The sequence below is a fragment of the Staurois parvus genome, unplaced genomic scaffold, assembly GCF_062004578.1.
Source record: "Staurois parvus isolate SC_StPar_1 unplaced genomic scaffold, SC_StPar_1.0 ptg001633l, whole genome shotgun sequence".
Lineage (NCBI taxonomy): Eukaryota > Metazoa > Chordata > Amphibia > Anura > Ranidae > Staurois > Staurois parvus.
The window spans coordinates 348,378-365,195 of record NW_028319429.1 but is presented as its reverse complement, the minus strand read 5'-3'; the positions used below and the strand labels follow the sequence as shown (position 1 = coordinate 365,195).

General features: G+C 50.3%; 1 protein-coding gene across 1 annotated transcript in view; it reads left to right on the top strand.

Moving 5' to 3' along the window:
• The first annotated feature begins 2,888 nt into the window (after positions 1 to 2,888).
• PRDM2 (PR/SET domain 2) overlaps positions 2,889 to 16,818 on the top strand; it is a 110,815-nt gene continuing 96,885 nt past the window's right edge. Inside the window, exons 1-2 of the mRNA XM_089663143.1 lie at positions 2,889 to 2,969; positions 13,464 to 13,542. Coding sequence (XP_089519269.1) covers positions 13,534 to 13,542 — 9 coding nt within the window. The 5' untranslated portion in view covers positions 2,889 to 2,969; positions 13,464 to 13,533. The remainder of the gene's footprint in view (positions 2,970 to 13,463; positions 13,543 to 16,818) is intronic.

Genomic DNA, 16,818 nt, shown 5'->3' with positions numbered 1-16,818 from the left:
GATGAGGTGGAGAAGAAGGGGGATGATTATGATGAGGAGGAAAAGGAGGATGATCATGAGGATGAGGTGGAGAAGAAGGGGGATGATTAGGAGGAGGAGGAAGAGGAGGAAAATGATAATGAGGATGAGGTGGAAAAGGAGAAGGAGGATGAAACGAGGAGGAGGAGGATGATGAGGTGGATGGCAAGGAGGAGGAGGAAGAGAAGAAGCAGGATGAGGAGAAGGATGGTGATGATGATGATGACAAGGAGGAGGATGGTAAGGAGGAGAAGGATGAAGATGATGAGTGTGACAGACCAAACCGTTAGAGGGTCTTTTGTAGGGGACTGCAGGCTAGCCTCCTGCCTGACCAAGGACTTGGGGTGGGGTGGTAATATATCAGCTCACAAACTCCGGGGGGGGGGGGCTGTTCTACCTCAGTCCCGGGTCCCAGCGGGGAGGAAGCAGTTCTCTGATGGAAACACCCAGGCGGGGTACCAGGCGGTCCGTCACAATGAGAAGGTGGAGGAGGAGGAGGATGAGGATGATTAGGAGGTGGGGGAGGAGAAGGATGATGATGAAAAGGAGAAGGATGATTATGATGAAGAGGAGGATGATGATGAGAAGGAAGGGGAGGATGAGAAGGAGGATGATGATAAGGAGGGGGAGGATGAGAAGGAGGATGATGATGACAATAAGGAGGTGGAGGCGGACAAGGATGGTGAGGAGGATGATGATGTGGAGGAGAAGGATGATGACCATGATGATGATGAGTGGGAGGATGAGGAGAAGGAGGAGGAGGATGATTAGGAGGAGGTGGGGGAGGAGAAGGATGAGGATGATGAGGAGGTGTAGAAGGAGGAGAATGATAAAGATGATGAGGAAGAGAAGGATGATGGTGAGCAGGAGGATGAGAATGATGATGATGAAGAGGAGGAGCATAAGGAGGAGGAGGAGGATGATGATGGTGAGGAGGATGTTGATGAGGAAGAGAAGACTGAGGATGATGATGAGGAAAATGAGGAGGAGAAGGATGATGAGGAGGAAGATGATGTGGTGAAGGAGGAGGGAAAGGGTGATGAGGATGAGGTGGAGGAGAGAAGGATGATGATGAGGAGGAGAAGACAGAGCAAAATGATGATGACGAGGAGGAGAGAATGATAATGAGTAGGGGGAGAAGAAGAAGGAGGAGGATGATGATGCAATAGAGGATGAGGATGATGTTGATGAGGTGGAGGGGGAGAAGAATGTTGACGATGATGAAGAGGATGATAAGGTGGATGAAGAGAAGGAAGAGGAGGAGGGTAAGGATGATGATCATGAAGAGGAGGATGGTGATTATGATGAGGAGGTGGAGGATGAGCATGATGAGAATAATGATGATGATGGTGGGGAGGATGTTGATGAGGAAGAGAAGACTGAGGATGATGATGATGAGGAAAATGAGGAGGAGAAGGATGATGAGGAATAGGGAGGAGGAGGATGGTGACGATGATTATGATGAGTGGGAGAAGGATGATAAAGAAGATGAGGAGGAGGATGATGATGGTGACAAGGAGGAGTTGGAGGATAAGGAGGAGGATGGTGATGATGCAGAGGAGGGGGAGAAGGAGGATGATGAAGAGGATAATGATGATGAGGAGAATGGTAATGATTAGGAGGAAAGTGATGATGATGAGGAGAAGGATGATGATGAGGTGTAGAAGGAGCATGATGATGAGGAAGATAAGGAGATAGATGATGGTGATCATGTGGAGGAGGAGGGGGAGGATTGTGATGAAGAAGAGGAGGAGAATGAGAAGCATAAGGAGGAGGATGGTGATGATGAGAATGATGATAATGAAGATGATGAGGAGGATGTTGATGATGATGTAAAGGTGGAGGAGGGAGAGGAGGATGAGGATGATGAGGAGGAAGATAAAGAGATAGATGATGGTGATCATGTGGAGGAGGAGGAGGAGGGGGGATTTGTGATGATGAGGATAATGATGATGAGGAGAAGAATGAGAAGCATAAGGAGGAGGAGGATGGTGATGATGAGAATGAAGATGATGAGGAGGATGTTGATGATGATACAAAGGTGGAGGGGGAGGAGGATGATGAGGAGGAAGTGGTGGAGGAGGATGGTGATTAGAAAGAGAAGACTGAGAAATCATGATGATGAGAAGGAGGAAAATGAGGAGGAGAAGGATGATGAGGAGGAAGATGATGTGGTGAAGGAGGAGGGAAAGGATGATGAGGAGGAGAGAAGGATGATGATGATGAGGAGGTAGAGGAAGAGGAGAAGGGTGATGATGATAAGGAGAAGGAGGAGGAGAATTATGATGAGGAGGAGGTGGAGGAGAGAAGGATGATGATGAGGAGAAGACAGAGGAAAATGATGATGACGAGGAGGAGAGAATGATAATGAGGAGGGGAGAAGAAGGAGGATGATGATGATGCAGTACAGGATGAGGATGATGTTGATGAGGAGGAGGAGGTGGAGGAAGAGGAGAAGGGTGATGATGATGAAGAGGATGAGGATGATAAGGTGGATGAGGAGAAGGAAGAGGAGGAGGGTAAGGATGATGATCATGAAGAGGAGGATGGTGATTATGATGAGGAGGTGGAGGATGAGCATGATGATGAGGAAGATGGTGGAGGATGATAACAATGAAGATGATGATGAGGAGGATGATGATAACAATGAAGATGATGATGAGGAGGATGATGATAACAATGATGAAGATGATGAGGAGGATGATGATAACAATGATGAAGATGATGAGGAGGAGGATGATGATAACAATGAAGATGAGGATGATGATGTACAATGTATAGATTCTTCCAGAGCCCCTCCCCCCCGACGTTTTTGGACGTTTTTGTCGGGCGGTTTCCCCTTTAACAGGCGGCGGTGGGGCCCCTTTAAGAGGAGCAGCTGGTGCTGAAGCTGAGGATTCTGGGAGGAGATCGGCGGCGGCCTGGGAGGAGGAGATCGGGGACCGGGGCCGGTAGGTGATCGGTGGGGGAGGCAGGAGATCGGTGGGGGGCGGTATTGTTCTGCCGACAGACGGACAACCTCCAGGCAGTTCCTCCGTCGTACGGATCGGTCGGGGGTCGCCCCCCCGGGGAGGAGATGGTTACATTGTATCTCCGGACACACACCGGCAGATCGGAGGGGAGATCGTCCAGTCTGGTGATTGGTGGGCGGATCCATAGAATGGATGATTGGCTAGATCCAGGGAGGCCCCGCCCCCTCCCATCTCATGGAGCAGAAAAGTCATGACTTTTTCCGTCTATCAGATCCTTAGATATTGAGGTGTGTGATTGGTCCCCGGGGGGCCACAGACAGATCCGTGCAATGGGAGCCGGAGAGATGAGGAATGGCGCCTCAGACACCGAAAACGTCAAACCGATAATTCCAACCGTTCCCGTTATATCTCCTCCCTGTAGAAGCCAATACACGTTATCCAATCCGCCCAATCCCAGCAATCCGCCCAATCCCAGCAGTCCGCCCAATCCCAGCAGTCCGCCCAATCCCAGCAATCCGCCCAATCCCAGCAATCCGCCCAATCCCAGCAATCCGCCCAATCCCAGGCCGCTGTCGGGCCCATCGCCGTGTTGGCGAGTCGCTGATGATCTCTCGGGTGTTCATGGAGGATCTATAGTGTGGGGGACGCGGGACGTGTGACTGCTGATGTTTTGGGGGTTTCCCATTTCTACTATACAATCTGCGAGGAACGTTCCTTCTTCAGAGCCGAGAACTGGCGATCGGAGAAATCTGCCGTCCTACCGAGGAACGCGTCTGCTCCATGTTAGTGGGGGGATCCTGCTCAGAGGACGATATACGATTCCCCGACTGACCAACCGACCGACCTACCTCCCGAGTCCCGACATCTCTCCACCGATGCCGAACGTTTCAGGATTTGCCATAAAACCTTCCTTATAGAGACCTTCTGGACCCCTACCGCCACCCGGACGCGGGTCCCCCTACCGCCACCCGGACGCGGGTCCCCCTACCGCCACCCGGACGCGGGTCCCCCTACCGCCACCCGGACGCGGGACACCTACCGCCACCTGGTCCCCCTACCGCCACCCGGACGCGGGTCCCCCTACCGCCACCCGGACGCGGGTCCCCCTACCGCCACCCGGACGCGGGTCCCCCTACCGCCACCCGGACGCGGGTCCCCCTACCGCCACCTGGTCCCCCTACCGCCACCCGGATGCGGGACACCTACCGCCACCTGGTCCCCCTACCGCCACCCGGACGCGGGACACCTACCGCTACCTGGTCCCCCTACCGCCACGTGGACGCGGGTCCCCCTACCGCCACGTGGACGCGGGTCCCCCTAACGCCACCCGGATGCGGGACACCTACCGCCACCTGGTCCCCCTACCGCCACCTGGATGCGGGACACCTACCGCCACCTGGTCCCCCTACCGCCACCCGGACGCGGGTCCCCCTACCGCCACCCGGACGCGGGTCCCCCTACCGCCACCCGGATGCGGGACACCTACCGCCACCTGGTCCCCCTACCGCCACCCGGACGCAGGACACCTACAGCCACCTGGTCCCCCTACCGCCACCCGGACGCGGGACACCTACCGCCACCTGGTCCCCCTACCGCCACCCGGATGCGGGACACCTACCGCCACCTGGTCCCCCTACCGCCACCCGGACGCGGGTCCCCCTACCGCCACCCGGACGCGGGTCCCCCTACCGCCACCCGGACGCGGGTCCCCCTACCGCCACCCGGACGCGGGTCCCCCTACCGCCACCCGGACGCGGGTCCCCCTACCGCCACCCGGACGCAGGTCCCCTACCGCCACCTGGTCCCCCTACCGCCACCCGGACGCGGGTCCCCCTACCGCCACCCGGACGCGGGTCCCCCTACCGCCACCCGGACGCGGGTCCCCCTACCGCCACCCGGACGCGGGTCCCCCTACCGCCACCCGGACGCGGGACACCTACCGCCACCTGGTCCCCCTACCGCCACCCGGACGCGGGACACCTACCGCCACCTGGTCCCCCTACCGCCACCCGGACGCGGGTCCCCCTACCGCCACCCGGACGCGGGTCCCCCTACCGCCACCCGGACGCGGGTCCCCCTACCGCCACCCGGACGCGGGTCCCCCTACTGCCACCTGGTCCCCCTACCGCCACCCGGACGCGGGACACCTACCACCGCCTGGACACAGGGCAAGTGAGGCTCCCAGTCAGTTCTGTGGATCCCTATCCTCCATATACACTGCTGGGGAGATCTCGGGGTTCGGTCTGTGGCCCTCTGAGATGTCATTTTGTAACCCAAAAGGCAACTTTTTGTACAGAAATGAATCCTCCGGGGTCACACTTGGAGCAGATCTGCCCACATCCTTCTGCCAAGTCCAATGTTGTCCGATATCGGGGGTCTTCCTTGGTCTGTCTTTGCGCTCCTCCACCCCGGGTGGGGGATTGAATTGCCCAACTTCCTTACAATTCCTCCCAACTACCTTCTAATGTTGGAGTGGGACTGGACTGGTGACTATTGGACTCATCCGTGACATCTGGTTCAAGGAACCTCATAATCCTCACCGATGTCTCTATTCTTTGCTTCGGGACTTCGGGACGGTTTCAGCCTGATCCACAGACCAGGTTCAGCGATGTCACCTAAAGGCTGGCCGGGTGACTCTGATTCAGATACCGTGACCAGGTCTGAGCAATCCCAAAGTCCCTGAAATTCAGGCAAATCCTTCCAATAATTGACAAATTCAACAAGTGAGGAACATCTCCAATCAGATGATCAGGTCCATACCAAGGACAGCACCGAGAACCATACCGAGGACCGCACTGAGGACCATCCAAGCACCATACTGAGGACAGCACCGAGGACCGCACCAAGAACAATACTGAAGGCAGCACCAAAGACCATACCGAGGACCGCACTGAGGACCATCCAAGCACCATACTGAGGACAGCACCGAGAACCATACCGAGGACTGCACCAAGAACAATACTGAAGGCAGCACCAAAGACCATACCGAGGACCGCACTGAGGACCATCCAAGCACCATACTGAGGACAGCACAGAGAACCATACCGAGGACCGCACCAAGAACAATACTGAAGGCAGCACCAAAGACCATACCGAGGACCGCACTGAGGACCATCCAAGCACCATACTGAGGACAGCACCGAGAACCATACCGAGGACCGCACCAAGAACAATACTGAAGGCAGCACCAAAGACCATACCGAGGACCGCACTGAGGACCATCCAAGCACCATACTGAGGACAGCACAGAGAACCATACCGAGGACCGCACCAAGAACAATACTGAAGGCAGCACCAAAGACCATACCGAGGACCGCACTGAGGACCATCCAAGCACCATACTGAGGACAGCACAGAGAACCATACCGAGGACCGCACCAAGAACAATACTGAAGGCAGCACCAAAGACCATACCGAGGACCGCACTGAGGACCATCCAAGCACCATACTGAGGGCAGCACAAAGGACCGTACCGAGGGCCGCACAAAGGAGAACATCCATACACCGTACAGAAGACAATACCAAGGACAGCACCAGTACACAGGACTGAGGAGAGTACCGAGGACCTTTCCAATCTTCAGTTGCTATGGGATTCTCTCAGGTATCTCTATCTACACAAACTACAGCAATGCTGGAGTGGATGTCCACGGGGGCCATGCCATCAGCTGTAACCAAACTTCCTGAGTCCATCTCGTGTCCTTGTCCTAGTCCATGGCATCTGCACACTCCAAATCATAGTCTTTCTGTGAGTCACCAGGTAGCAAAGTGGCCACCAGTCCTGCGAATGTTACAGGAAAGTCGTCTGGGCCTCTATTAGCGGCCATCTTGGCTGGGAAGCGACCGATGTGTATGGCTGAGGTGTTGTCCAGAAGACCTGCAGCCTTCCCCAGGACCTCTGTGCATGCGTCTGCACCACCTCTATCAAAGCCATGCTGTCCATTTCTGCAGCACTTGCCAACTTCTCAGGTAGCACCAGCGCCTGTTCTCCGGCATTCACCTGTTGTGGTCTGTGATCACACAGCATTGTTAATGTCCCAATACCGGGGAACGTTGGGTACACCGGGGAACGTTGGGTACGTTGGGTATACCGGGGAACGTTGGGTATACCGGGGGAACGTCGGGAACGTTGGGTATACCGGGGGAACGTCGGGAACGTTGGGTATACCGGGGGAACGTCGGGTACGTTGGGTATACGGGGAACGTCGGGTACGTTGGGTATACGGGGAACGTCGGGTACGTTGGGTATACCGGGGAACGTCGGGTACGTTGGGTATACGGGGAACGTCGGGTACGTTGGGTATACCGGGGAACGTCGGGTACGTTGGGTATACGGGGAACGTCGGGTACGTTGGGTATACCGGGGAACGTCGGGTACGTTGGGTATACCGGGGAACGTCGGGTACGTTGGGTATACCGGGGAACGTCGGGTACGTTTGGGTATACCGGGGAACGTTGGGAACGTTGGGTATGTTTGGGTATACCGGGGAACGTTGGGTATGTTTGGGTATACCGGGGAACGTTGGGTATACCAGGTGGCGCTGGGTATTATGGGAATGCTGAGTATACCAGAGAACACTGGGGAACATTGGGTATACCGGGAACGTTGGGTATACTGGGAACATTTGGTATACTGGGAACGTTGGGTTTACTGGGGAACGTTGGGTATACCGGGGAACGTTTGGTACACTGGGTATACTGGGGAACGTTGGGTATACTGGGGAACGTTGGGTATACCGGGGAGCGCTGGGTATACCGGGGAGCGCTGGGTATTATGGGAACATTGGGTATATCAGTGAGCGCTGGGTATACCGGGAACGTTGGGTATACTGGGAACATTTGGTATACTGGGAACGCTGGGTATACTGGGGAACGTTTGGTACACTGGGTATACCGGGGAACGTTGGGTACACTGGGTATACCGGGGAACGCTGGGTACACTGGGTATACCGGGGAACGTTGGGTACACTGGGTATACCGGGGAACGTTGGGTACGTTTGGGTATACCGGGGAACGTCGGGTATACCGGGGAACGTCGGGTACGTCGGGTATACCGGGGAACGTTGGGTATACCGGGGAACGTTGGGTATACCGGGGAACGTTGGGAACGTTGGGTATACCGGGGTACGTCGGGTATACCGGGGAACGTCGGGTACGTCGGGTATACCGGGGAACGTCGGGTACGTCGGGTATACCGGGGAACGTCGGGTACGTCGGGTATACCGGGGAACGTTGGGTATACCGGGGAACGTCGGGAACGTTGGGTATACCGGGGAACGTCGGGAACGTCGGGTATACCGGGGAACGTCGGGAACGTCGGGTATACCGGGGAACGTTGGGTACACTGGGTATACCGGGGAACGTTTGGTACACTGGGTATACCGGGGAACGTTGGGTACGTTTGGGTATACCGGGGAACGTCGGGTATACCGGGGAACGTCGGGTACGTCGGGTATACCGGGGAACGTCGGGTACGTCGGGTATACCGGGGAACGTTGGGTATACCGGGGAACGTTGGGAACGTTGGGTATACCGGGGAACGTCGGGAACGTCGGGTATACCGGGGAACGTCGGGTATACCGGGGAACGTCGGGTACGCCGGGTATACCGGGGAACGTCGGGTACGTCGGGTATACCGGGGAACGTTGGGTATACCGGGGAACGTTGGGTATACCGGGGAACGTTGGGTATACCGGGGAACGTTGGGTATACCGGGGAACGTCGGGTACGTTTGGGTATACCGGGGAACGTCGGGTATACCGGGGAACGTCGGGTATACCGAGGAACGTCGGGTACGTTTGGGTATACCGGGGAACGTTGGGTATACCAGGTGGCGCTGGGTATTATGGGAATGCTGAGTATACCAGAGAACACTGGGGAACATTGGGTATACCAGTGAGCGCTGGGTATACCGGGAACGTTGGGTATACTGGGAACATTTGGTATACTGGGAACGTTGGGTTTACTGGGAAACGTTGGGTATACCGGGGAACGTTTGGTACACTGGGTATACTAGGGAACGCTGGGTATACTGGGAACGCTGGGTATACCAGGGAACGTTGGGTACGTTTGGGTATAACTGGGAACGTTGGGTATAACTGGGAACGTTGGGTATACCGGGGAGCGCTGGGTATTATGGGAACATTGGGTATATCAGTGAGCGCTGGGTATACTAGGGAACGCTGGGTATACTGGGAACGCTGGGTATACCGGGGAACGTTGGGTACGTTTGGGTATAACTGGGAACGTTGGGTATACCGGGGAGCGCTGGGTATACCGGGGAGCGCTGGGTATTATGGGAACATTGGGTATATCAGTGAGCGCTGGGTATACTGGGAACATTTGGTATACTGGGAACGCTGGGTATACCGGGGAACGTTTGGTACACTGGGTATACCGGGGAACGTTGGGTACACTGGGTATACCGGGGAACGTTGGGTACACTGGGTATACCGGGGAACGTTGGGTATACCGGGGAACGTTGGGTACGTTGGGTATACCGGGGAACGTTGGGTACGTTGGGTATACCGGGGAACGTTGGGTACACTGGGTATACCGGGGAACGTTGGGTACACTGGGTATACCGGGGAACGTTGGGTACACTGGGTATACCGGGGATCGTTGGGTACACTGGGTATACCGGGGAACATTGGGTACACTGGGTATAACGGGGAACGCTGGGTACACTGGGAATGCTGGGTATACTGGGGACCACTGGGTTAACTAGGTGTCTGCTTGCTCTGATTGTTGCATTGGACAATACTGACTGCTTTACTATCCCCTCCATTTCCATCCACGCAATGTACTGGCCCTTTAAATAGCGGTTCCTATCTAAACTGGATGGTGATGGATCTCGGTGGTCACAGATGTTGCTGGGTGTAGGTGACGTTGGGTCTCGGAGGTCACAGATGTTGGGTGTAGGTGATGTGGGGTCTTGGTGGTCACAGTTGTTGCTGGGTGTAGGTGATGTTGGGTCTTTATGGTCACAGATGTTGGGTGTAGGTGATGTTGGGGGTAATGGATCTTGGTGGTCAATGTTTCTTGCTCTGTGTAGGTGACCTTGAGGGTGTTGAATCTCGGTGGTCACAGACGTTGGGTGTAGGTGATGTTGGGTCTCAGAGGTCACAGATGTTGCTGGGTGTAGGTGATGTTGGAGGTGATGGATGTTGGTGGTCACTCTTTGTTGCTCTGTGTAGGTGATGTTGGGGGTGATGGATCTTGGTGGTCACAGACGTTGGGTGTAGGTGATGTTGGAGGTGATGGATGTTGGTGGTCACTCTTTGTTGCTCTGTGTAGGTGATGTTGGGGGTGATGGATCTTGGTGGTCACAGATGTTGGATGTACGTGATGTTGGGTCTTGGTGGTCACAGATGTTGCTGGGTGTAGGTGAAGTAGGAGGAGTTGGGTTTCCGTCCTCATAGATGTTGCTCTGAGTGTGTTGAAGAGGAAGGAAGGAATGTTTTTTGTGGTGACAGACTGAAGTGACGTTGCACCATCGCCATCTGTGCAGACAGTGAGAGGCGGTTTTCTGTCATGGAGGGGATCTGCTCGGTGGGTCATTGAGGGACATTCAGGTTGAGGCGGTTTGTTGGAGAGACTCGGTTGTGTCATTTTATTTCGGGAAGTAAGTGGACTTCTTGGAGATCTCTTTATAAATCCGTCGGGTAAACCACAAGAATGTTTAACTCTGAGTTCCGGGTGATCGGCAGCCAATCATAGAGCCCCATTTATTAGAAGTCTTTGTTCGTTAAAGACAAAGAGGAAACCTTTTTACCTAAAACTAGAAGAAGATCCTGACTCTGGACTTCTATTGGCTTCCTGAGCCCTCTGGTCTTCTCCCATGGTCCTTCTACAGCCACATTGTATGGAGCCCCCACATCGAACGTCTTGTTTGCATAGTTGAGTTTTCTTCTTCCTGAGTTCAGATACAATCTAATGAGATGAACATGAAGGTCGATAAACATGACTCCATGGACAGCGACTTTTACATTTTTTTTCTATTCTGTATAAAATTTGTATCATTTTAACTTAAAGGGTAACTCCACTTTCATGGGAAAAAATGGCAAATAAAAAATACAGAATATTCAATCGCAGCAAAAGTTATATTGTAATGAAAAATTATTAAAAATGACCTTCTCCTGTTCAGTCTGCAGCCGCTCTAATGTTCTGTAAAATGCAATATGGCTGCCTGGAGGCATTGTGTACACAACGACCAATGGGAACAAATCCTAAAATGGCTGAAATGCCCCTCACCTCCTTGCAGCGACCCAAACGGGCCAAAGCGCTTGTAGGATCACAAAAGGATCCTCCATGATAAGAATCTCCTCTGCGGATGATATCCTCCCAAAGCGGTGATATCCCCTTCAATTACATGCGTTTATGATGGCAGGATCCCCTCCAGGGAAGTAGAGATGTGATAAAGACAACTCCTTGCTGCGGTGCTGCTCCTGATTCCTTTCACATGTGTGGATTGTGCTCACCCATCACCTGATCAGGATCTGTTTTCCCATTGGTTGTTATGCACGTCCACCATATCACCTGCATGTTTGGAAAAGTCGTTGGACCACTTGGTGTTTATGCACCTTTTGAACTTTTATATATTTATATATATATATATATATATATATAATGTGCTTATTATATTTTTTCAGACACTGTTCTTTTTATTCCTTTTTGTATATTTTTTTTATATTTTCATTTTTATTATAATTTTTTGTTAGTTTTTTATGTTTGCTATATATATATATTTATTTATCATTAACCAAAATTGAGGGATGATTTTATTTTTTTTCCGGCATATTCTGTCTATAGAGTATTGGGTTGTGTTTGAGTGATATTAAGGGATTTGTGACCTTATTTATTCGTTGTCTTCACTTTTTTTATTGAGTCCCATTTGGTCTGTTTTGGATTTCTAGTATTCATTTTTTTTTTTCATATCACTTTTTGGATGTCACATTGGATCCCTGAGGGGATCAGTTCACTTTATTTCAGTCCCATTTGGTTGCTTTTCTTTTAATCATTATGTTTAACCATTTGTTTTCACTAGAAGATCCCAGAAGGGATCAAGTTCACGTTTTTGCCCCGTATGTAAATATAATAATTTTGGTTGTTTCTAGGTTGGCGCTGCACTATTTTGATGTAATATTGTAGCATTTTCGTCTGGTATATGATTGGGTGTTCGCCGCTCCCCATGGCCAGGAGCGCAGGAGGATCATACTAGGGATTAACAAGCCAACTGCTGGAGTCGGGGAAGCCCTTTCCTTCAGACACGTGGAAGGTTCCCATAATGGATCCCAACCTGCTGGTCTGGGGTTCAGTCCTGAATACCCGCTGAGTGTAGAGGACTTGGTCACCGGAGGAAACCTATTTTATCGCCAAGATTCTAGAAATCAGCGATTCTGTTGTCCTTTTTAGTGACGGTCAGACAATGCTGCCGCCATGGCCTGCAGCAACCATCATGGAGACACCAGAATAGGAAGCAGACTTCATCTTCTCATCCCAGGCGTGGAATATTGGTGGGAGGACTTTCTCATTTGTCAGGAACTGGACCCGGAGCAATGAACTCTCCATCCGGCACCCAATGGGCTGTCTATCTGTAACCCAATGGGCTCCTTCTGGAGGTGTTTCAAGGCCTTTGCTGCAGGTTGGGGGCCCCAGGTGTTAAATCTGGGTGTCAGAAGGTCCACAACAAGCTGGACAGGTTTGTCACCAGGTCCAGGACCTTTGGACTTTTGCAGTGGGCACTCTGACGCTGTAGGATATGTTCAGCCTGATCTACGCCTTTCTGCCCCTCCAGAGGGGCAGCAGATGGGCTACAGCCAGGGATTTGGGCGTACTCCAGGCATGGATCCAGGTGGGCTAATCTCTGAAGTCTTCAAGGTGTTCATCAGTATGGCGTGGTGTCTGGGAAGGAGTATTCATCATTTAAATACATCTTCTGTACAGGCAGTGAAAGTCCCTGAATGTGACCTGGTATCGTCCTCTTCTGATCCCTGTACAGCAAAGCTCAGACTGGGAAAGGGAGGAGCCACACCAAGAGCCAATCAGTTTGTGTTGACATTCCATGGTAATAGGAAGACAGAGTGACTGAGAGATGTGCCACTTCTCTGATCACTGTCCAATCACATGCCGGGATGGGGGAGGGGGTCTGAGACAACCTGGGCTCAGAGGTTGTGAACTGTCATCAGACTGAGGACGTCAGTCCAGTTTTTTTTACTGTTAGCTTTTGAGAGAGTGGAGGAGGGTAAGAACTGCTATCCTTGTAGAGAGATTTCCCCTCCCGTCCGGTCCGGTGTCACTGGGCCAGGATCTATTGGAGCACTGGATGGTGGTCATACCCTTCCCCCGCACTGAGGTTGTCACTCCCCCCCCCCCCCCCCCCGTGAGATAGGTTAATGATTGTAGTACAGCCGCACTCTGCTGAACGGAGAGAATGCCGGTTTTCCTTTACAGAAATATTTCTTCTTTATCTTGCAGGACAGATGTGCGCAGACCATGTGATGTGCGTTTCCCTACATCCCGCCCACCACCCTGTCCACCAATCACAATGAGCCAGGTGAGTGTAAAGGGGAACGCTGACCGTTAATTCCATCAATGGAGGTTCAATCTGAGGACAATTGGAGGCTGCACACTGATGATGAGGAAATAACATGGGGGATATGATCTCCATATATAATACATAAGGGGGGGGATATGATCTCCATGTATAATACATAAGGGGGGATATGATCTCCATGTATAATACATAAGGGGGGATATGATCTCCATGTATAATACATAAGGGGGGATATGATCTCCATGTATAATACATAAGGGGGATATGATCTCCATGTATAATACATAAGGGGGGATATGATCTCCATGTATAATACATAAGGGGGGATATGATCTCCATGTATAATACATAAGGGGGGATATGATCTCCATGTATAATACATAAGGGGGGATATGATCTCCATGTATAATACATAAGGGGGGGATATGATCTCCATGTATAATACATAAGGGGGATATGATCTCCATGTATAATACATAAGGGGGGATATGATCTCCATGTATAATACATAAGGGGGGATATGATCTCCATGTATAATACATAAGGGGGGGATATGATCTCCATGTATAATACATAAGGGGGGGATATGATCTCCATGTATAATACATAAGGGGGGGATATGATCTCCATGTATAATACATAAGGTGGATATGATCTCCATGTATAATACATAAGGGGGGATATGAACTCCATGTATAATACATAAGGGGGGATATGATCACCATGTATAATACATAAGGGGGGATATGATCTCCATGTATAATACATAAGGGGGGATATGATCACCATGTATAATACATAAGGGGGGGGGGGGAGATATGATCTCCATGTATAATACATAAGGGGGATATGATCTCCATGTATAATACATAAGGGGGGGGATATGATCTCCATGTATAATACATAAGGGGGATATGATCTCCATGTATAATACATAAGGGGGGGGGATATGATCTCCATGTATAATACATAGGGGGGATATGATCTCCATGTATAATATATAAGGGGGGATATGATCTCCATGTATAATACATAAGGGGGGGGGGGATATGATCTCCATGTATAATACATAAGGGGGGGGGATATGATCTCCATGTATAATACATAGGGGGGATATGATCTCCATGTATAATATATAAGGGGGGAAATGATCTCCATGTATAATACATAAGGGGGGATATGATCTCCATGTATAATATATAAGGGGGGATATGATCTCCATGTATAATACATAAGGGGGGATATGATCTCCATGTATAATACATAAGGGGGGATATGATCTCCATGTATAATACATAAGGGGGGATATGATCTCCATGTATAATACATAAGGGGGGATATGATCTCCATGTATAATACATAAGGGGGGATATGATCTCCATGTATAATACATAAGGGGGGATATGATCTCCATGTATAATACATAAGGGGGGATATGATCTCCATGTATAATACATAAGGGGGATATGATCTCCATGTATAATACATAAGGGGGGGGGATATGATCTCCATGTATAATCCATAAGGGGGGGGGATATGATCTCCATGTATAATCCATAAGGGGGGATATGATCTTCATGTATAATACATAAAGGGGGGATATGATCTCCGTGTATAATACATAAGGGGGGGATATGATCTCCGTGTATAATACATAAGGGGGGATATGATCACCGTGTATAATACATAAGGGGGGGATATGATCTCCGTGTATAATACATAAAGGGGGGATATGATCTCCGTGTATAATACATAAGGGGGGGATATGATCTCCGTGTATAATACATAAGGGGGGATATGATCTCCGTGTATAATACATAAGGGGGGATATGATCTCCGTGTATAATACATAAGGGGGGGATATGATCTCCATGTATAATACATAAGGGGGATATGATCTCCATGTATAATACATAAGGGGGATATGATCTCCATGTATAATACATAAGGGGGGATATGATCACCATGTATAATACATAAGGGGGGGATATGATCACCATGTATAATACATAAGGGGGATATGATCTCCATGTATAATACATAAGGGGGGATATGATCTCCATGTATAATACATAAGGGGGGATATGATCTCCATGTATAATACATAAGGGGGGGATATGATCTCCATGTATAATACATAAGGGGGGGATATGATCTCCATGTATAATACATAAGGGGGGATATGATCTCCATGTATAATACATAAGGGGGGGGATATGATCTCCATGTATAATACATAAGGGTGATATGATCTCCATGTATAATACATAAGGGGGGATATGATCTCCATGTATAATACATAAGGGGGGGATATGATCTCCATGTATAATACATAAGGGGGATATGATCTCCATGTATAATACATAAGGGTGATATGATCTCCATGTATAATACATAAGGGGGGGATATGATCACCATGTATAATACATAAGGGGGATATGATCTCCATGTATAATACATAAGGGGGGGATATGATCTCCATGTATAACACATAAGGGGGATAGATCTCCATGTATAATACATAAGGGGGGGATATGATCACCATGTATAATACATAAGGGGGGATATGATCTCCATGTATAATACATAAGGGGGGATATGATCTCCATGTATAATACATAAGGGGGGGATATGATCTCCATGTATAATACATAAGGGGGGGATATGATCTCCATGTATAATACATAAGGGGGGATATGATCACCATGTATAATACATAAGGGGGGATATGATCTCCATGTATAATACATAAGGGGGGATATGATCACCATGTATAATACATAAGGGGGGATATGATCTCCATGTATAATACATAAGGGGGGATATGATCTCCATGTATAATACATAAGGGGGGATATGATCTCCATGTATAATACATAAGGGGGGATATGGTCTCCATGTGTAATACATAAGGGGGGGATATGATCTCCATGTGTAATACATAAGGGGGGATATGATCTCCATGTATAATACATAAGGGGGGATATGATCTCCGTGTATAATACATAAGGGGGGGATATGATCACCGTGTATAATACATAAGGGGGGGATATGATCACCGTGTATAATACATAAGGGGGGGATATGATCTCCATGTATAATACATAAGGGGGATATGATCTCCATGTATAATACATAAGGGGGGATATGATCTCCGTGTATAATACATAAGGGGGGGATATGATCACCGTGTATAATACATAAGGGGGGGATATGATCACCGTGTATAATACATAAGGGGGGGATATGATCTCCATGTATAATACATAAGGGGGG